Source organism: Chiloscyllium punctatum, chromosome 40, assembly GCF_047496795.1.
Source record: "Chiloscyllium punctatum isolate Juve2018m chromosome 40, sChiPun1.3, whole genome shotgun sequence".
NCBI classification, from domain to species: domain Eukaryota; kingdom Metazoa; phylum Chordata; class Chondrichthyes; order Orectolobiformes; family Hemiscylliidae; genus Chiloscyllium; species Chiloscyllium punctatum.
This window is the reverse complement of record NC_092778.1, coordinates 61,672,831-61,695,845: the sequence shown is the minus strand read 5'-3', so window position 1 is coordinate 61,695,845 and position 23,015 is coordinate 61,672,831. Positions and strand designations below refer to the sequence as shown.

General features: G+C 43.5%; 1 protein-coding gene across 12 annotated transcripts in view; it reads left to right on the top strand.

The window, feature by feature from the left end:
• Positions 1 to 23,015, top strand: part of mapk8ip3 (mitogen-activated protein kinase 8 interacting protein 3) — a 209,500-nt gene that overhangs the window by 80,709 nt on the left and 105,776 nt on the right. For 7 of the 12 annotated variants that reach the window (XM_072560075.1, XM_072560077.1, XM_072560072.1 and 4 more), the window contains 4 exons: positions 7,287 to 7,434; positions 13,890 to 14,124; positions 15,130 to 15,235; positions 19,629 to 19,747. In XM_072560075.1, the coding sequence (XP_072416176.1) occupies positions 7,287 to 7,434; positions 13,890 to 14,124; positions 15,130 to 15,235; positions 19,629 to 19,747 (608 nt within the window). The remainder of the gene's footprint in view (positions 1 to 7,286; positions 7,435 to 13,889; positions 14,125 to 15,129; positions 15,236 to 19,628; positions 19,748 to 23,015) is intronic. The other 5 variants (XM_072560071.1, XM_072560078.1, XM_072560073.1 and 2 more) reach the window with 2 other exon arrangements.

Below are 23,015 nucleotides of genomic sequence, written 5' to 3'. Positions count from 1 at the left end.
TTCACTCAATACTCTGACCAATAAAGGAAAGCATATCAAGCGCCTTCTTCACTATCCTATCTACCTGTGACTCCACTTTCAAGGAGCAATGAACCTGCACTCCAAGGTCTCTTTGTTCAGCAACACTCCCTAGGATCTTACCATTAAGGTGTATAAGTCCTGCTAAGATTTGCTTTCCCAAAATGCAGCACCTCGTATTTTTCTGAATTAAACTCCATCTGCCACTTCTCAGCCCATTGGCCCATCTGGTCAAGATCCAGTTGTAACCCTCTTCGCTGTCCACAACACCTCCCAATTTTGGTGTCATCTGCAAACTTACTAACTGTACCTCTTATGCTCGCATCCAAATCATTTATGTAAATGACAAAAAGTTGGCGACCCCAGCACAAATTCTTGAGGCACTGTTGAGAATCTTTGGAATTCTTTTTGGATGCACAAACTTTAGATGTTTTAAAAGCAGAAGTCAATAGATTCTTGATGACCAAGTGGATGAGGATTTGAGGTTAAAATCAGATCAGATGTGACTTCGTTGCAAGGTACAGCAGGCTTGAAGGGTGGAGTGGCTTACGCTCCTGGTTTGTACAAACAGCTGGCTCGGCAAAGAGAAAACGAAAACGGTAATGGACTAATGTGGTTTCTGAATTATAAAATTCTGCCAAAGACTTATTTGTCCTCTGTCCAGAGACAGAAGGTTAAATGTGGGGCATTACTGACAGGGATTATGAGTGTGTGTTCATGGATAATTATACATGAATCTGGAGCATTCCAGAAGGAATTGCTGGCAAGTATTTTTGATGGGAGGTATGTAAAGTGGGTAATATGCATTTGCTGATTAATAATGGAACCAGAAATGAGTTTTAGAAAGCTTAAGGAATCCTTGATCAATGTGAAAACAAGGATAAGTACATTCATCCTTGCAACTACTGCATCAAACCTGTTACAGATTCCCTGCACCTGATGTTTGACATCTTTTGGTGATTTCAGTATCCATCTCGATTCATTATTCCCTCTCACTAACCTTACTTCCTTGCCTCGACTTCTCCATCTGGCACAGTGGTTAGCTCTGCTGCCTCTCAGTGCTAGGGACCCGGGTACGATTCCAGCCTTTGGCGTCTGCTTGTGTGGAATCTGCACATTCTCCCCATGTCTGCGTGGATTTCCTCCCACAGTCCAACGCAGGTTAAGTGAATTGGCCCATGGGAAATTTCCCTGTAGTGCCCAGGAAATGGGTAGGCTAGGTGGATTAGCCATGGCAAATGCAGGGCTTCAAGAGTAGGGTGTGTCTGGGTGGGATACACTTCAGAGGGTTGGTGCAGACTCGATGGGCTGAATGGCTGCCTTCCATGCCTTCTGTGATGTAAACTTTGACGGCGAGACATGGCAGGCTTGAAACATGAACTCTGTTTCTTTCTCCCAGATGCTAGCAGACCTGCTGAGTTTCTCCAGCATTCTCTGCAAAGGAAATGTATAAGCTCTTCGGCCATTACCATTTTCACACTCCCTCAACCTTGCCATCTCCATCCCTGAAGAAGGGCTTATGCCCGAAACGTCGATTCTCCTGCTCCTTTGATGTTGCCTGACCTGCTGCGCTTTCCTAGCAACACATTTCTCAGCTCCCATCTCCATTCATGTCAGTCACCTGTATCAGCAACTCTGACCACATAGTTGCATCACTTACTTTGCATGCCCTTGTATCCTCTTGCAATTCCATTCACATCCCAAATGCATTTTTAAATAGCAGCTGCAACTGTGTGCAGTAAGGAGGATTAGGAAAGTTTTATTTCTTGTTTATCTCAAAGGTATAGGATTTGGGAGCTCCATCGCCCTGTAATACCATTGGTCTGCACACCTAGCGGGGCAGACTGGAGGCGCTGAGTTGCCTACGCCTGCTCCCAGTTCTTAAGTTCTTCTGAGATATCAAAGAATGAGAGAGAGAATAAACTAATGAAGATGGTGAGCATATCAAACCTGTAAAGCAAATGTATGCCCAGTACATGCATTTCCCTTCAAAGAACAAAGATGCTGTTATATTGTCTAATTCTTTCAGAGTTTTGGAAAGATATCAAGTGGAATTCTGAAATTCCAAAGAGAAATAAAGAATCCGAAGGAAGTGCTATTGCAGACATTGAGATAGAGGCTGGTGTTGACTTTCAGAGCTCTGGTCAGTGATTGATGACTGACTGCCAGGAATTTGGGTCTTGAAGTTGCTACTCACTTTGGTGATTGTGGGCATTGAAAGCACAACTGGTGCCCCACAGTTTGGGGATGTTATCAGTCCCAGGAAGCTGACAATGTTCTCCACACTGTCATTTCAGCACATTATTGTTTCAGGGAAATGGAACACTTCAACATGTTTCCTTCAAATGGGTAGCTCTGCTGCCTGTCAGTGTCAGGGACCCGGGTTTTATTCCACCCTCGGATGACTGTGTGGAGTTTGCACATTCTCCCTGTGTCCGCTTGAGTTTCATCTGGGTGCTCCGGTTTCCTCCCACAGTCCGAAGATATGCAGCTTAGGTGGTTTGGCCATTGTGTTGAGGGATGGCCATTGCTAAATTGCCCATCGTGTTGAGGGATGTACAGGCTAGGTGGGTTAGCCGTGGGCAATGCATGGTTATAGGGGGAGTGTGGGGTTCTGGTTGAGACTGGTGTGGACTCATTGGGCAGAATGGCCTTTTTCCACATTGTGTAGGGATTCTATGCTTCATTCTGGCGAGGAAGTTGAACCTATACTGTATCTCCTGACTGCAATCAGAAAGCAACACCTTGTATCCTTGACTCTCACTTTGCTGTACAGAGTTTGTACTTTCACCTTTGCACGGCCAACAGAATATGAAATAAAATGGTTGATTGGCTGGACTGCTTGCACTTTGAAGAGTTGTTTGACTGGCTTGACGGCATTTTCTGCTTTTATGATAGGACAGAGATGAGGATATGTGTTTAAGTCTCCAAGTCTTGGAAAACGCAGCAGATTCACGTGATGTGAACCTCAGAGGCACAGCCAGCATTTATTGTCCATCTGTAATTTCCTTGTAAAGGGGAAGATGAACCCCTTTCTTGTTTCTGTCCTGTGTATTGTAGTTCTGTGCAGTGTCATGGGTTAGGTTGGCAGTTTGGTGGCACAATTTAAGGGATCAAATACACTGTGCCACAAAGAAAAGGCAAGGAATTGCATCCCAATTGTAAGCTGTCCATCTCGGTGGTGTCATCATTGGGCAATTTCGGTACAAGTGTTGGCTCACAGGCCAAGTTAGAAAGTTGAAACGAAAAGGCCACCATGGTTACGTTAACATCAATTATCCAGTTATGATCACTGTTTGCACTGAGTGCAAATTGATTGCTGCATTACAGCACTGACTTTAGTTTAAAAAGTGCTTAATTGGATGTCCTTAAACACACAATATAAAATGTAAGTCTTTTTTGTTTAAACATTTTGTAGCTATTTAGGTAAAATGCAATTGTAGTAGGTGGGTGGATGTAAGTAACAACTCCTTTCTTGATTAAGGAATCTATACACATTTAAGGTGGGAAAGTTCAAAGGAGCTGGATGTAGGTTTGCTTGCTGAGCTGGAAGGTTCATTTTCAGACGTTTTGTCACCATACTAGGTAACATCATTGAGCCTCTGATGAAGCACTGGTGTTAGTGACCTTTCTCTTTGTATGTTTTGGTTTCCTTGGATTGGTGATATCATTTCCTGTGGTGATGTTATTTCCTGTTCTTTTTCTCAGAGGGTGGTAAATGGGGTCTGAATTGATGTATTTGTTGGTAAGAGTTCTGATCGGAATGCCATGCTTCTAGGAATTCTTGTGCGTACCTCTCTTTGGCTTGTCCTAGGATGGATGTGTTGTCCCAGTCATAGAGGTGTACAACACTAAAACAGACCCTTCGGTTCGAATTGTCCATGCTGACCAGATATCCCAATCCAATCTAGTCCCACCTGCCAACACCTGGCCTTCCAAACCCTTCCTATTCATATACCCATCCAGATGCCTCTTAAATGTTGCAATTGTACAATCCTCCATCACTTCCTCTGGCAGCTCATTCCATTCACATACCACCCTCTGAGTGAAAAAGTTGCCCTTTAAGTCTCTGTTATATCTTTCCCCTTTCACCCTAAACCTATGCCCTCAGGTTCTGGACTCCCCCACACCAGTGAAAATACTTTGTCTATTTATCCTATCCATGCCCCTCATGTTTTTATAAACCTCTATAAGGTCACCCCTCAGCCTCCAACCTTCCAGGGAAAACAGCCCTCGCCTATTCAACCTCTCCCTGTAGCTCAGAACCTCCAACCCGGGCAACATCCTTGTAAATCCTTTCTGAACCCTTTCAAGTTTCACAACATCTTTACAATAGGAAGGAGACCAGAATTGCACGCAATATTCCAACAGTGGCCTAACCAATGTCCTGTACAGCCGCAACATGACCTCCCAATTCCTTCACTCAATACTCTGACTAATAAAGGAAAGCATACCAAACGCTGCCTCCACTATCCTATCTACCTGCAACTCCACTTTCAAGGAGCTATGAACCTGCACTCCAAGGTCTCTTTGTTCAGCAACACTCCCTAGGAACTTACCATTCAGTGTATAAGTCCTCTGAGAAAAAGAACAGAAAATGACATCACAGCAAATGACATCACCAACCCAAGGAAACCTAAACATATAAATAGAAAGGGGGTCAGTAATGCCAGTGCTTCTCCAGAGGCTCACTGATGTTCTCTAGTATGATGACGAAATGTCTGAAAATAAGTCTCCCAGCTCAGCAAGCAAACTTACATCCAGAACCTCAACCTGAGCTGCCAATCTTCTCAAAACTCACGAGTTCAAAGGAGATGTGAGGGGCATGTCATTTACATGGAGTGCGCCTGGAATGCACAACCAGTGGTGGTGAGGGATGCAGAGATGATAGGGGCATTTAAGGGGCTTATAAATAAGCAGGGAATGGAGGGATATGAACCATATACAGGGTGAAGGGATTAGTTTAACTTGGCATCATGTTTGGTACAGCATCATGGCCTGAAAGGCCTGTTCCTGTACTGTTCAGTTTTGTGTACTCCTGCAACAGTCATTGTTTGAGAACAACTCTTTAGACAGAAGATAGGGGTTGACTTTGTGATGTGAATGGTACTTTCAAGAGGGTTGGAATTCATACTGAGTCATTGGAACCTGTGAACTGCAGGAAATGGACCTGGTATTGGGTGCTGTCCATGGTGCTGAATGTGACAGTGAGCAGATGTCCACCGGCATTTCTGATGTGGAAATTGGAAAAGAGTAGTTGCAAAAAGCATTCATTAGTCTGTTCCACCAAATCTGCTCCCAGAACTAGAATAAGGCACATGAAAAACTGAAGTAGTTTTGGGGCAATGGTTGAGGGGATTGGAGATCAGGTACCTCATTCAAGATCAGCTATCACCTGTGTGCATACATACTTGCAATGGGAGACCAATATAGGAAAGAGAGTATTTTAAAAGGAGTGGATCTTGCACATATTTCTCTTAATGATTATGAAAGATTTAACGGACCGTACCTCACTCCTAATGTAAAAGTGTCTAAACTTTCAAAAAGAGTATTGTTTTCTGATCTGAAGTTAAAACTATGGAAGCACTGGCAGTTGGAAAAAATGTGCTCACCAGGATGAAGGAATTTTCCTGTTTTACTGGAGTTCTGACATTTCATTGGGAATCCCACACTTTGTAATGTTTTCCTGATCTCCGCCTCACCCTCCATGGCCCTTTGCTTTCCTTCGCATGTACATAATCCAACAAGGTCATGTTCTGTTGGTAAGGAGTTCAAGTACTGAGGTCACTTTGGTGGTTTGGTGGAAATACATTGGACCTCATGCTAATGTAAACAAGGAGAAAAATAATGTTTCTTCTCAAAGTTCCATTTGAAATTGCCTAGGAGCATTTGAATTTTACTAAGGATCATAAAAAGTGCCATAATTCTTTGGCTCCTCAAACTTCAGTGACTTTGTCATTTTGTTTGGTAATATGCACACGATTCCTCATCTCACAAGATTTTTGGACCTTCACTCCCATCCCTGCCTCGCTAAGCAAAAATTATACCTACTAGACCACCCCTTCATTGGGTGGACAGAACAATGAGACTAACAGCTATAAATTTCAGTTCTGATATTCTTGTGTTTGCAGCGTTGAGTTGCATGCCTATGAAGACATTGTGTGTGACACTCTCCTCTCTAATTCAATGCAATCTGATGCCCAAAGCAAAAATTGTTTGCATGGAACAATAGAATGGTACCAGAGTGCATTTACTCTTCACAGAATTAGACCAAAGATCTGAGTCCAGACTTAGAATAAGAACATGAAAAGAGAAACAGGAATAGGCCATCTGGCCCGTTGGGCCTGCTTTGCCATTCAATAAGATCATGGCTGATCTTTTTGTGGACTCAATCCACTTACCTGCCCACTCACGATAACCCTGAATTCTTTTACTGTTCAAAAACCTATCTTTGCCTTAAAAACATTCAACGAGGTAGCCTCAACTGCTTCAGTGGGCAGGGAATTCCACAGATTCACAACCTTTGGGTTAAGAAGTTCCTCCCCAACTCCGACCTAAATCGGCTCCCCCTCACGTCCCCTAGTTCTTGTTTCACCCGCCAGTGGAAGCAACATTCCTGCTTCTATCTTATGAATTCCCTTCATAATTTTGTTTCTATAAGAATTCCCCCTTCATTCTGTCTAAATTCCAAAGAATATAATCCCGGCCTACTCAGTCTCTCCTCATAAGTCAACCCCCCCTCAACTCCAGAATCAACCTAGTGACCCTCCTCTGCACCCCCCTCCAGTGCCAGTACATCCTTTCTCAAGTAAGGAGACTAAAACTGGGAAGGGGAGATTGTCTTTCACCATCAGGCGGAAAGACATCATCCTCCACGTTTCACTGCTACATTTAGTGGAGAAATGATGTGATGTGGTTATCCAGAGTGTTCTTGATGACTGTATTTTTTGATATTTTGGGATACTACAATGTTTTGATGTGGTCATTGAATGATTTGCCTACAGTATTTATTGTTGTGATTATTTGAAATTGGAAATTCTTGCATTTGTCTCAATGTGTGCAAAATGGAAAGCTTTCGCAACCATTATCTCTTCAGTATCTCTCTATTATCAGTAGCTGTGGTAATGCTTAGAAAGCAATGACGCAACCTGTGCATATACTGAGTCTATACAGTCATAATGGCTAAACAACAGCCTCCATGTCTTTGAAGAATGTGAGAGTTGCTGGTAAACGTGAAACTTCAATTGTACATTGTTGCTCTTTCCTAGTAGGAAGGAACGGCCGAATACTCTGGGCCCCCTATTCCCTGCGCTGGACGGGAATCTCCGTGGACAGCAAGTTGGTCGTATCACTCCTGGTTCTGACAATTGGCATTTGAGTGATCTAAGTCAGCCCCCATCTAATGGTAGCGGGAAGGTGAGTGGACCTTGGGCACACAGACAACGAGCCAACTGGGCTTTCATTCCTAATGGAAAACATTGTAGACTTGGAATAAGAAATTGGCATGGTTTTAGTGTTTAATATTTCCCCTTTTAAGCTCCTTTCCTATAGTGAACTACAGTATCCTGCAGAAGAATGAGATTTTCCGGGTTATGGGCCACGTTTCTGATTTTAGCAGAAGAGAGATTAAGCTGTGTGGCTGTGATGTATTTTCTTATTTCCATTCTAAGTTCTCCTCTGATCTATATCCATTGAACAGTGTACAGTCTTAACAAGTGACTAAAGCCATACTAAGTTCAATTTCCACCTCTGCTTGATCTGTTGACTCTGGAGCTGCATATTGCATTCTGATAACAGTTTATATGTATGTCTCCTGTATGCATTTCTCTAACTACAAGGTACACATACATGGCGACTGGGAAGCAAGGGATGGTTGTTGTAGTATGAAGAGGGAAGTTGGATGGTGAGGTGGCCATTGGCTGCCTGATTTATAGTGATTCTGTCACGGGAGGGTAGGTTAGTGGGCAGCCTTCTGCCAGAGGCCAGCTGAGGCCCGTGAAGCCAGTGAAGGGACCTCCCCCTGTCCTGCGGCTGGTATTCCCCAGGGCTGTGTCTCCTGTCAACCCCTCGATAGGATTAGAGGGCATGAGCACACTTTATAAAAGGTTATGGCCATAAACAGGTTGGCACCCTAGTGCTGGCAGGGGGTATTGTGTGTAATTTCTACTTACTTGCCAAGAGCATTTTAAATGTGTCAATAGATTTTTTTTTCTGTAATATGGACCTTGAATGGGAGCAGGTAGACAGGTTGTTCCTGTGCTGTAAAGCTTTAATTAGGATCATTTTATTTTACCCCATTCTGGAAATCAGCCCAAGAAGAAACCAACTTGGATGTTGGTGTTTTTGATTCTTGTTGCTCCTTGTATCTTGATGTTTTCTGATCTCCTCCTGCCTGTTTGGTAATGTGTTTAGTCCGGCAGGCTCCTATTCATTTTATTTGCCATCTCTGACTCTCCAATCCAATTGTAGCCTTCTAATTTCAATATCCTCAATGGCTCAGCATTGAGACCTGACATTTATCATTTCACATTCACATTTATCTCCAGACCATTTGACGCTGCCGTTCTTGTTAATTGGAGTTACCAAATGGTGCGTTTCTGTCCGTGCTGGTCAGTGATCACAGGAAGAATGATCCCAGCATAAAGGAAGGAACAATGGGCTAGAAATTGGCCAGTGCTGATAAAGGCATGCAGAGGTTGCTGTTACTGCAGCAACAAGCCTGGTAATGCCTACTCACAGCGAGCTGCGCCCTGTCTGTGGTGCTTCTAGAGGGAGCTAGCACTGCTCGGGTGACTGATTTGGGCAAAGTGTTGTGCTCGAGGGGACTGGGGGGATTTCAAAAGAGACAGCGTGCTGTAGTGCTCCAGATCGAAGAGAGATGCTCACGTCCTTGGCTGCACAAAAAATATACGCAAGATCCTTTTTTTAGTATGACATGGTGGCGTAGGCCCTCCAACTCTGCGGCTGTTGTAACTTGCACAAAGACATCGGACTCTGTGCTACCTAACTGGGGAAGAACGATAATCATTACAGATAATCCCCATGGCCAATTAAAGCAGCAAGAATGATAGAGTCTAGCAGGGGGCTGTTTGGCCCATCAGAATGCATGCTGGTTCTTGATGGAACAACTCTGGTATTTCCTGCTCACTGCTGTTTAAAAAAAAATTCTCATCCTCCCAAACCCTCCACCCCTCAACTTGCCGGACAGCTCTTAGTCCTTTATCCTCAAACACTTGTTCCATTGGCAAGTAGGAGCAATGTTTCTTTGTCTAATTCATCTAAGCTTGCCATCCATCATCTTACATGTTTTGATCAAACTCCTTTGCTCCGAGGTGAGCAGTCTCAGCTTCTCATCGCTGGCATCTCCTCGTCCCAGGAATCATCCTGATAATCCCTTCTAAATCCCTCTCTCGGACTTTCACGTCCTCACAAAAGGACCTGACCTGGAGACACACTACCTGTGGGCTATAAAGGTTCAGCCTAACTTTCTTGCTGTTGAACTCGATACCTTTATTTACAAAGCTCAAAATCATCAGGAAGAATGGTCCAGACATAAAGGAAGGAACAACGGGCTAGAAATGGGCCAGTGCTGATAAACGCATGAAGTGTTCCTGACTTTCTTGTCTCTCTCCATCACCCCCACCCCAATTTCTGAGCAAATTAAGTCCCCCGGTCCCCTGTGAGGAGCTGCATGCTATCTAAAACTGTGCCATTGGGTTTATAATTGTCTTTTCCAATACCCTCTGCCGAAGTACATTATCTCACATTTCTCTGTATTAAATTCCATCTGCGCCCTCTGCTAGTCTATAATTCCCCCGTTGCAGTCAGTTGGTGTCACCTTTACTGTTTTTGCTCTTACATATTTGGTGTCACAGATGTTATGATGCAGAAGGAGGCCGTTCAGCCCATCATGCCCACACTAGTTCTATTACCTAGTGCCAATTTACTGCTTTCCCTCCCCCATTTCCCTGCCACCAATTATCCAGTGCTGCTCTTGAATGCCTCCATTGAACCTGCCTCCTCCACGTTACCAGGCAGTGCATTCCCCACCCTAACTACTCCCAGTGTGAAACAGCTTTTTCTCACATCACCCTTGTTTTGTTTGCACATCACTTTAAACTCTCGTTCTCCCTTTCTTTTACGAACAGGAGCAATTTCTTCCTAGCTATGCTATCCATTTCGCTCATGATTTTGAAAAACTTTCATCAAATCTTCTCTGTCTTTGTCTCTCCAAGGAGAACAGTTTCACTTTCTTCAGTCAGTCCTCCTATTTGAGATCTCTCATTCCTGAAACCATTCTTGTAAGTTTCTTCTACCAATAGCATTAGTGACAATTTTCCAATTTTACTCTGTACTCCAATTCCAGGTTTATAGAATCACAGAAATGTATAGCAGTTAGGGAGACCATTCAGCCCACAGTGTCTTTACTGTCTGACAAGTAGTCAACCAACTTCAACCCACTTTGCAGCATTTGGTCTGTACTCTATATTAATTGTGGCATTTTGAATCCAGGTCTAAATGTTTTTTTTAAGTGTGCTAAGGCTTTCTACTTCCAGCACCTTTTTCAGACAGCGAGTCCCAGTTCCCTCCCATCCAGTGGACAAACCATTCTCCCCTTAAATCCCCTCTATGCCTTGTCTGCCCGAACCCAGTTCCCTCCCCCTGAGTTATGGCTCTCTTGAGCAAGGGGAACTGAACCTTCACATCCAATTTATCGAGACTCCTCGTTATTTTTATAAACTTCAGTTATGTCTCCCCTCGGGCTCCTCTGTTCCATAGACAACTGCCCCATACTGTCTAATCTTTCCTTGTAACTAAAGTTAGACAATATTGTCATAAATCTTCTCCATCTCCTACAATGTGTGTCTTTCCTATAATGTTGCAGCCATGACAAAAGCCCAGAATTCCATGCTCACAAATTGGTGTGTCTTGTCCTTTTTTTTTTTAAATGCTCCCATAACGTAGCGTCGATGTGGAACAATTTCTCCCCCATGACCGTTTCATTTCCCCTATTAATCAAATTGGAATGTTTTTTAATCACGCACTGTTCCAGATAATAACCCATCGCAAACTGTTCCAATAACCTCATGTATGAATGAATAACTGTCAACTCTGAGCTTAAACAAAAGTAACTTTTTATTGCAAGTTATTTATCTGATTGCTTTGGGTTAATGATCTGGATGAGTTTTACCAAGAATTCCACAATTTGCTGTTCTGGAAAGAGTTGTTTTTGGGTATGGAATTTAAGACTTTCTGAAATGAGATACATTTCATCAAAACATTTCATCTTGCCTGCGTCTGGATATTCACAAGAATGCAACTCTGAGAGGAAAAGCAAGGTTTGTGCTACTTCACATTTTTGGCGATATGCCCTGACCAATCGGTGTTGACCTGCCTGGTTTAAAACAATTAAATTGAATTTAATTAAATTTAAACAAAGCCTGGCAGTTGACATCAATCGGCACGAAGAGGTTTGTTCTCCACGGCAACACCTCCACCAGTTGGAAATTGGTTGAGAAGAAATGAGTACTCTCCTGTCACGCAGACTACATGTTATTTTTCTCTTGTATTTGTACTTCTTGCAAAATGTTCTATTCAGTGCAAGAAGAGGGTAGTATGGTGGCTCAGTGGTTAGCACTGCTGCCCCACAGCGCCAGGGACCTGTGTTCGATTCCACCCTCAGGCAACTGTCTGTGTGGAGTTTGCACATTATCCCTGTGTCTGCGTGGGTTTCCTCTGGGTGCTCCAGTTTCCTCACGCAGTCCAAAGATGTGCAGGTTAGGTGGATTGGCCATGCTAAATTGCTCATAGTGTCCAGGGATATGCAGGGTGACAGGGATAGTGCGGCTCTGGCTGGGATGCTCTTCAGAGGGTCCGTATGGACTTGATGGGTGGAATGTCTGCTTCCACACTGTAGGGGATCCTGTGATTATACGAAGGAATGTTTCAACAAAATATGTTCTTTTTTTTTAAAAAAGAATATTCTGGGACTAGTAGAATACTTTGGTGGTAAACTCCTCTTTGTATTGCTGTCTGCTCTGTGGATCAGTCTGACATCTATTTCACGTGGTTGACTATGCCCTCCGGCGCATCTCCTCCACTTCACACACCAATGCCCTTGAACCCCACCCCTCCCAACGCAACAAGGACAGAAACCCCCTGATCCTCACCTTTCACCCCACCAACCTCTGCAAACAGTGCATCATCCTCTGCCACCTCCAAACAGACCCCACCACCAGAGATATCTCCCTCCCCACCCCATCAGCATTCCCTCCGCGATTCCCTCGTCAGGTCCACAACCCCCACCCACCCATACCCCACTCCCAGCAAGTTTCCTTGCCACTGCGGGAAGTGCAAACCTGCGCCCACATCACTCCCCCTCACCTCCGTCCAAGGCCCCAAGGGATCCTTCTACATCCATCAGAAATTCACCTATACCTCTACCAATGTCATCTACTGCATCCGTTGCACCCGTTATGGTCTCCTCTACATCAGGGAGACAGGACACCTTCTTGCGTATCGTTTTAGAGAACATCTCTGGGATACCTGCACCCACCGCCCCGTGGCTGAACACTTCAACTCCCCCTCCCACTCCGTCATGGACATGCAGGTCCTGGGCCTTCTCCACCACTAAACCGTTACCACCCGACGCCTGGAGGAGGAACGCCTCATATTCCGTCTGGGACCTTGCAACCACCTGGGGATAAATGTGGATTTCAACAGCTTCCTCGTTTCTTCTCCCTTCTCCCCCTCCAACATTATCCCAAGCCTCAAAATTGTCCATCACCGTCCCCTCTGACCTATCACCTTCTCCCTCACCTTCGTGCACCTATTGCTTTCCCAGCTACCTCTCCCCAACCCCATCCCTCTTCCATTTATCTCTCAGCCCTGACTCACAAGCCTCATTCCTGATGAAGGGCTATGCCCTAAATGTCGATTCTCCTGCTCCTCATATGCTGCCTGACTTGCTGTTCTTTTCCAGCACCGCACTCTTGACACTGGCATCTATTCATGTCTTGGGGATGTCTCTCTTTAAATTTGCAGCTTCTTCCTTACAGAAACAGAGGGCTGTGTATTTCTTTATATGTTCATGTGTTCACCCTAAGTCAGCTGAGCTCCCTACCTCTCTGCGGTCTTCTCTCTCTGCTTATCTGAAATCCCATACTTCGACTGGGCACCCTGCGATTCCTGTTGGCAATGTTGTGTCCCATTTCCTCTACTTTGGGAAAGAATCAGAGGAGTAGACAGAGTTCAGGCTGTGCTGCAGCTGGAGCTCAGACCTGGAATGGAATGTGGACTTAATAAAACTGTTGTTCCTGGTTTTACATTGATGCTGTTTCTGGGAAGAACCCAGTCAATGTGCTTTTCCAGCACCACTCTAATCTTGACTCCAATCTCCAGCATCTGCAGTCCTCACGTTCGCCAATGATAAACCTGGTAAGTTTATGCATTTTGGAATTGACTCTATTATACAACATGGATATTAGTGAATGGAGCTTTCTATTGCTGCTAATTGTGTATCACATTGATATTCTAACCTCTCACCCCAGTTGTTCAGTTACTTTGATTGGTTACAGTTTCTGGCTGATTCCCATGCTGTGTTCTAACAATAGGCATGGCACCTTATTGTTTATTTTAGGTAGTTTGAAATAGATTGAGGCTCTCAATTCACCTGCTGGTCACAACTCTCTCTCTCTCTCGCGCTCTCTCTCTCTCTCTCTCGCGCTCTCTCTCTCTCTCTCTCGCGCTCTCTCTCTCGCGCGCTCTCCTCTCTCTCTCTCTCTCGTGTGCTCCCCTCTCTCTCACGCGCGCTCATCACACTGAAGATGGATCTGTGTTTGATCTGTGTTTGTAACTTTGTCTTGCAACAGGATGATACCTTGGAGTCTGGCCAGTCGTCTGCTGCTGCCACCCCAAGTACCACAGGGACCAACTCCAACACCCCAACGTCATCCGTCCCTTCTGCAGCTGTCACTCCACTAAACGAAGTAATTAATCCGATCTACAACGGGGACGGAAAAGTCAAGAACCAGCGAAAGCGGGCGAAAGGTAATAGCAGAAACATGGAAGTCCAGGTCAACCAGGAGATGAGGAACGTCAGCATAGGTGAGAGAATACTCCTGCTCCCTCATTTATCTGTGCTCACTGAGTTGAGGATTGCCAGTATTGAGCACAGGAACATTTTCCAGTGTGAAACCCAGTTGTCGTGCCCAGAACTGCAAGTTCAGGGTGGGCTGATGTTGGTTATAGCTTCAGCCATCATCTTCTGCTTTGTTAGACCACCATCTGATAATTGCTCCCTGACACCCATTGCAATCCTACTACTAAGTTTGCATTCACAGATCTTGGTATTCGAATGCATACACACTCTATTTAAATCCACTGGTTAAATTAGATTGCTACTTGGTTTTTACTCTTGAACGTTTGTGATAACTCTCAATACAGAATACTTTTCTGTCACTTGGATGATCACCTTGCAGTTTGTAGTTATACTCCAGGATGTTGTTTTTTTTACATTGTGACACTCCTTGCTATAATTCTGACATTCTTAAAAATTGATGGAGCCAAGCTTCACATCACCTCTGAGCTTAAGCTCTTAATTATATTGCAATCTGATAAATTAGAAATTTTGTGGTGTAAAAATTGATTTTATTAGTGGGTGAACATTCATTGGAATGGGATTCAAATTTGTTGGGAGTGCAATATCGCTGATTGCAGATTGTCCATGCATTATGCACCTCACCTGATTTTTGCTTTTCATTGAAACCAATGTCCCAAAGTGTTTCCGTGATACTATGGGCAACAGAGCAATTAACCCTGGTTAAAATAAATGGATTCCAGGTACTAGAATGTGAAATGAATGTATTCACTGCCACTTACTAATTATCTTGAATACTGTAACACTCTGCTATATTACTCACTGTGTGATATACCACTTCTTTCAATATACTACCCAGAAGCACCATTATCAGTAAGTAACCCTTCAATCCACCACTCTCTGATCTCCCAAGACCGGCTTAGTTCAGGTTTACTTACACAGAACATTGAGATTCAGTAGTTTCATGATGTATCTGACCATGAAATTAATTGTACTCTTGAAATCGTTTGCAGGAATGGGGAGTAGTGACGAGTTGTCGGATCTTCAGGAGATTATTGATTCAACACCGGAACTTGATATGTGTCATGATTCTCGCTTTGAAGGACGTGGAGGCAACAGGTAGATTTGCGGCTGAACACGTTCAGTCAAGGGCAGTGTGATTTGAGTGAGGAGCATATTCTGATAATGGGGTCAGGTTTCCTGTCCCTCACCATGTGCGAAAGTGAGGAACAATATGATGGAAACCGATTATATTTTGGCCTTGACAGTGATTGTCCTGCAGGGTTTCTGGGATTTTCTCTGGGAAGTGTTATAGAGCCCATCCTTGTTGCTATGGTAACGAGGAAGCATAGCATGTTTCCATCCTCCAGGTGTGCGGAGTGTTTCTTAAATGGTCAGAGGTTGGAAAGTGGAGGTTTACAAAGGGACTTGGATGTCTTTGTGGCCAATTCACTGAAGGCTAACGTGTAGGTGCAGCAAACTATAGGGTGGGCGAATGGGATGTTAGTCTTTATCGCTACAGGAATTGAGTACAGGAGTAGTGAAGATATGCTTCAGCTTTACAGGAGCTTGGTTAGACTGCACAGGAGTACTGCATGCAGTTCTGGTCGCCTCCTCTCAGGACAGAGATTATTACCAGAGAGGGGGTGGTGCAGTGAAGATTCACCAGAATTGTTCCTTGGCCTGACCAGGAAGTTAGTTTGAGCAAACTGGGCCTGTATTCTCTAGAAATTTGAAGAATGGGAGGTGACCTAATTGAAACCTACAAAATACCTAAAGGGATCGAGAGGTTAGATGCAGGAATTTCCCCCGGCTGGGTAGTCTGGAACCGGGGGCATGGTTTAGAAATGAAGAGAAAGCCACTCTAATGAGTTGGGGCGGATTTCTCTTTCTTTCAATCAGAGGGAATCTTAGGAATTATCTATCCCAAAGGGTTGTGCAAGCTCAGACTTTGAGTATGGTTAAGGTAGAGTTTGATAGATTTCTAGGTATCAATGAAGGAGAGAAATGTAGAGAATTGGATCATCAACCATGATCATTTTGAATAACAGAACAAGCATCATGGGCTGAATGGCCTACTCCTCCTATGTTCCAGGCTAACGTTTTGAGTCTAGATGACTCTTCAGACCTGAAGTGAAGTGCAGAGGGACAGCATGTATGCTTTAGTTTGGGGTTGGGAGGGGATGGGTGTAGGGTGTTGACGGAGAAAAGGCTTTAGTAGTTTACATTTAAGTGATTGGAAAATGAGAATGGCAGAACTATGGTGTGTCTCCTGCCAGACATAAAAGGACCCACTACCCCCACCACCACCTCAAACTGTAGCATAAATGCTGTCTGTCCACACTTCACTTCAGCTCTGATGAAGAGTCATCTAGACTGAAAACATTAGCTTGCTCTCTCTCTCCATGGATGCTGCCTGACCTGCTGTGATCTCCAGCATTTTTTGTTTTCAGTATTGATTCCAGCATCTGCAGTAATTTGTTCCGACCTCCTATGTTCCATCCTGCCAATGAAATTCCTGGCGTAGACATCTGGGGCACTGTGCAAGGCACCCAGAGAAGCTGACACTGGGCCTTGCGTTGGCATTCCCAGAGGGTTTGCAGAGGGCTGGCAGCTGAGATAATGGTGGAGTGCTCGTTAACATTCTGGTATCTCCAGGTGTTGGGTTTGTCGTACTGCTGTCCAACAGCAGCTGAGTGACCCTGAAGCTGGTAATTGGAATGTGGCTGCTATCTGTCCTCTCGGATTTCTCTCTAGTTCGATAGAATTTGACTCTGGGCCCACACGAGGGATGTAACTGTGCCACGGTTTTGACTGTACCTCCTTGTTTTGTCTGATGTTCTCCTCCTCCAAGTTGAGGGTAGCGAGTGACCATAGTCCAATCCAAGTAGATAAAAGAGCTGAGGATTGTTGGGGATCTTAACCACAGATATTGCTGTGTTACAACTGGCACTGTATGTCACGCCAACCCAGATAAGGGAATTACCTAAAAGTAAAATACTGTGGATGTTGGCGATACAAAACTGAAATAACTGCACAGGGTAATATGGTGACAGGATACTTATCTCTCTTTATTTACTCGTACATGGGCTCTGACAACCCAGCTCAGAGCCAGTCCCTAGAGAGAGGAGAATACCTGTGACTCCTGTTTATATATACCTTTAATATTTTATTGAACACTCAATCTATTTCTCCTCTAGGCTTTTTAAAAAATACAAATTAACCTATTTTCTCATCAACCCATTCAGAAATGTTGTGGTCAATTGGTGTGAGGCTGGAAAAGCACAGCAGCTCAGACAGCCTTTTATTGACGAAGGGTTATGGCCTGAAACGTTGACTTTCCTGTTCCTCGGATGCTGTCTGACCTGCTATGCTTTTCCAGCCTCTCACCTATTGACTCTGACTTCCAGCATCTGCAGTCCTTCCTGCCTCCTGTTTGGAGATGTTATTACATACCTCTGGAGCAGGTGGGACTTGAACCCAGGTCTCCCGGTCCAAGGATAGGGACATTACCACTGCATCACACGAGGGCCCCCAGGCTCCTGTTTGTATCTGTCAGCCAGGACTCCCTGATTGTACCAGGTTAGCCTCCCCCATCAGGGGATTTGTATTTAATGAGATCCACCTTCATTCCCGTTACTACAGAAACAAGAATGTTGGATGAACTCTGGTCTGACAGCATCTGTGGAGAGAGAAACAGTTCTTCAGAAGTGAAATAGCAGAGTTTAGATTTTTAGATTAGATTCCCTACAGTATGGAAGCAGGTCATTTGGCCCAACAAGTCCACACCGACCCTCCGAAGAGCAACCCACCCAGACTCCTTCCCCTACCCTATATTTATCTATTGACTAATGCATCTAACACTATGGGCCATTTACCTGACCTGCACATCTTTGGATTGTGGAAGGAAACCGGAGCGCCTGGAGGAAACCCATGCAGACGTGGGGAGACGGACAGTCACCTGAGGCAGGAATAGGACACGGATCCCTGGTGCTGTGAGACAGCAGTGCTGACCACTGAGCCACTATGTTGCCCCTTTGTTGGGAGGAGAGGGCTTCTGTGTGTATGCCCTTATCGTTGTTTATTTTTCTGGGGAAATTTGGAGTGAAGATATAGAACAGTACAGCACAGGAGCAGGCCCTTCGGCCCTCCATGTCTGTTTTGACCATGATGCCATCTAACTTTAATCCCATCTACCTGCATGCAATCTGTGTCCCTTTCTCCCTGCCTGTATAGTTTCTGTTTAAATGCCTCTTAAACGTTGCTATTGTATCTACTTCAAACCACCTCTCCTGACAACACATTTCAGGCACTCACCACTGTGTGCTTTATATAAAAAAAAGCACTTGCCTTGCACATCTCCTTTAAACTTGCCCCTTCTCTCCCCTTAACCTGCCTTCCCTAGTTTTTGACATTTCCAACCTGGAAGAAACACTCAGATTATCCAGTGTATCCATGCCTGTCATATTTCTATCAGCTAATAGCCATAATTGATCCAGTCTTGTTTCATACCTTCTGTCATTCCAGGAATCAGACTAGTTTTTTTCAGCACAGCTTTGTGGACCAAGAGGAATTTCCTTGTTTGGGCCCACTAAGCATACCTGCCTCCATCCCTGCAATCGCACAATATCCTATTCCCAGTTGGGGCACATTCAAAGCATTTAAAGAGACCATGTGACTAAATTAGACAGGAAACCAACAAAATCCAGCTTCCAGAATTTTGCAGCTATGAACCTGCCATCTGTCCTCTCTCTGTCTCACTGTAATGGTTCAGATCATGAACATTTCTGATTTTGGTTATTATTTCAGCCATATTGGGTGGCCTTGACAATTTTTGCTGTAGTGTTGGCATTTTTCTTTTGCACAGAATTGTAAATATAGCATTCACTACCCTGTTGGCCAGAAGATTGATATTGTTAAAATGGAAATCCCAAATTCTGCCTATTCATACACACTGGGTTAGATATATGCTGTACTTAAATTAGAAAAGATTAGATTATCCTTATCTGGCTCCTCTAACAAATTTACAAAAATCTGGGCCCCTTTTCTTTTATATGTTAAGGCTGTTGTCTTTTTAATTGTTCCAGACTGAGGTATCTTCTTTATATTTATTAGAATTGTTTGTCTTTTCTTTCTGCTCTGTATTTTGGGGGAGGTATGTGCTGTGGGGAGGGTGGTCAGTCAGGGTTTTGTTTACAGTTGTTTGTTGCTTGTGATTGCACCTTGTTCTGCTGTCATTATTTTTGGCGAAAAATCAATAAAAACTAAACAAAAAAGGAATGGAATATAAACAAGTAATTTATAATTTAGATGACACTTTCTCCCATTTGCAATGTAAGACTGTGCTTTTGAATCTTGCCCAGAAAAGTAATGTTTACCTTGGTAATGGCGGCTGTAACACAATAGGATGGGTTACCATGGTGATGTTTGGCTCACAAGACTCTGTATCGGGTGTGTAAGTCTGCGGTGTAATTTATGCACTAATCTGACTGTTGTAAATTGGATCATTCAGCCCCACGCAAGGAATCGTAAATAAGGCGTTTGGGATAAACACAGAATCACTGTACCATGAGCTTTCCACTGCTGGGTCAGAAGTCATTGGTGATGTGGACGAAGGGGCGGATCTTCTTGGTAAGTCAAGCATGTGCAAATCTGTTCAGTTTGAATTTGTAAACAGGGACAGATGCGAAAGAAAAACCGATTCCATTGGAATTCCCAAATGATTTTCAATGTGTTTGTTTGTCTTGAAGCCACGGTGAAGGTGTAAAAGTTCAATTTAGAAAATGCTGAATTCTTTGTCAGCGCAACAAAATATTTTCTTTCCTTACTAAATGTGAAGGCGCTTCGTCATTAATTGGTGGAATTTAAATCAGATTAAGTTCTTTCAAATTTCTGCAAAAAGAACAAATTATTCGTGTTTGTGGTACTTGGCATTTTTCATGCCACGTTCAAGAGAGCAAGAGAAATGTTTGCCCGTTTCCCCAAGTTCATTAGGATGGTCTGATCTCTTCCAAATTTTTTTTCTCGCCCTCAGGAATTACCTTGCCTTTGCTCTCTGTCTCAAATTTTGGTACGGTCGAGTTTAGGGCACTCCCCACATGGGAGTTGATCGTACACATTGACCCATTCTACAATGCAGTAATAAGTGTCATTACCCCGCCTCAGTGAGTTTTGTCTAGTTGCTGAATCCTCATTTGCAGTCACTGAGTCAGTATTGTTGAGCGGTCAGAATTTGATAGATTGAGCATATTTTAAAAGTTCTGTGACCTGTGTGGAGCACATGTTTGCTTTATAATTATAAGCGTTGTTTTTAAAAAAATCTATGTGGAGATTGCAAAAAGAAGTGGTCAAGCTTGATATTGCGGATTTTCACATTTAACCTTTTCTTTTTAGGGGCCTTTTACTATCTTTCAATATTAAACCCCTAAGTAATGACTTAAAAAAAATCTACGTATAATATCCAGCAAATGATATGAGTTCTGCCTAAATGTAAAATGTCAATGAATGTAGCTAAATATTTTTAAAGGTTTTTTTTTGCCTATTCATTCAGTGGCTGTTCCCATTGCACTCATTAATTGCAATAAGGATGGAGCATGTGACATTTCCTCATATCTTTGCTGATGCTATGTAGCAACCGACCAGCAGAAAAGCATGTCTCGTCCATTGATTTACATTCTAATGGCACATCCACAATGAATAATTCGCGATATGGGAAACTATGAATTGCATTCCAGCATTTCATACAACAATGTTTTGGTCCTTAAATCAGTTACCCATCTTCTCCTTTGTTTTATTGAAAGTTAAGAACCTCATTGATAAATAAATACCAAACTAAATTAAGTAAGAAATTTGATCCATTATTCTTTTTCCTGATAATAGGTTTATGCACAGAATGCAGCATTACATATGTCTGCTTCCTGCCTAACAACCCAGAGTCCCAGCAGTCTCACTTTATAAGTGCTTTGGGTGCTTACTCAAATAATCTTCATTATGTATGTATTTATTTGAACAATACAAGTAACTTACTCTTAAGAGTCACACTTTTTGATTCGGAGGTTCTGTATCTGATAAGGGATCAACATGGAGCTGCAGTGTGGGGAGCATTTTGATCTTGATACAGGAAGCTGTGCACTTCCTTTCAAAATTCTTCCATCCAGTTAACATGGAATTAGATGGAAGTCCAACAAAAATAGTGACTGACATGTCATGACTGGACAAAAACAGTTTGGAGAAGACTGGCTGCTTGTTTCAACCATTAATTCCACAACCCCCCCCCCCCCCCCAATCACACATTATGCTTTAAGTTCATTTTTCTGGTGTCTGCAATGCTCCCTCTACCTATTTTTCATGATTTAGAATAAGCCCACTTGGCAGTGGCCTGGGCATGTGTTCTCTGCCTCAGATTCACAGCTAATTACTGAACTGGAGTTAAGGGCAGTCAGATCAAGTCTGTTGTACAAGTGAACAACCTGCCTCCTTTGACTGACATCTTTGACTCGTGTGTTGACAATAGATTAGTAACCATCGCCTTACAGTCAGACCCCCTCCATCAAGATTGTGCTCAGGAAAACTGCTCTTTTGTCAGTAACATGTGAATGAAGATTTCAGCCCCTGGTGACCTCTAGTAATTTGAGCATGCTTCATCAGAAATGTAAAGTTAAAATCTTTTCTTAATTGGTGACCAGCAAGTACAAATGATCTAAGGCTGCTCCTCCCCAGATGTGTCATTACAATGCTCACTGTGCTCTGATACCAAAATCTCAGCAGCTTAACACACAGTTCCTGTAAATCGCTTCCACCTTGCCACAAGGGGTTCCTGTCTGTTTGTGGGGGGGGGAAGGAATGTCTGTCTCACTGGTGTAGGTTTGGAGGCGGAAATCTTTTACCGGACTCGAGTCTCCATTTGCGGTTGGAGTTGTCCAAAATGTGCAATTTGGATTCTCAGAAGAAGTATTTTAAGGTGCACCCAGAAACTTGCTTTTGGCTTCGAGCTCATTCTCCTTACCCCAAAACTAAAAGCTACATTGCTCGCCAAATAGAAGCTTTGACACTGGCTAGCTCCCAGATTGCATGTTGTCGCTACCTTTCAGCTCATCCAATAGCATGTGACTATCCCATGGATATGAACATCAAAGGGGCACTGGTCATGTGAACTTGCTCCACTGCTGAGTAACAATTAATGGGTTTCTGTGCAGTAAATGACTGCCAAAATGTAATTCCAGTTCTCGGGAAGGGTCCTCAACTCCACCACACCCTTTACAATAGATTTCTCCTGAAAATCAGACCACGTTGTCCAACAATGTCTCCTGATGTGTTTCTGCCCAAACTCTGCACTCGTTCACCTTGCTTTGCTCTCTGACCTGAGGCAAAATTGAGTGAATGCCTTGCTAAATGTGGTAGGGAAAAAATATTTCTGATCACGAATGGGTCTAATAATAGGGTGAAACTACCAAAGAGAACTTAGCCCCAAAACTGAGCGTCCAGATTGGCTTAATGATTTGTCTCATTCTCTGTTAAAGGGATAGATCAATTGTTATTGTCAGAAATGTGGGTCCCTTTAAGGGTGAAATGGAACAGCCCCAGAGTTTGATTGAGACCAGGTTACACTCACTAGACTTAAAGAATTAGGGTCTTCCCTTGTTAGGAAGGGTGAACGGGGAACCGATTCCAAGAGGGAAAGCTGGAAACTGGGGTTGGTGCTAAAGTGTAAATTTACAATAAAATCTTTGTTAAATTTTGCAAGTTTATTTTGACTTTTTTGCCTGGTTCAACATTTGGATGTCAGTCTGCTAAACACCAGTGCATGGGAAATGCAGTTTGTTGTATTTCCAGTTAGTCTGCAGGGACCTGGATACTATTTACAGCAAACATCATGCCCCTGTACTGCATTAACACCCTC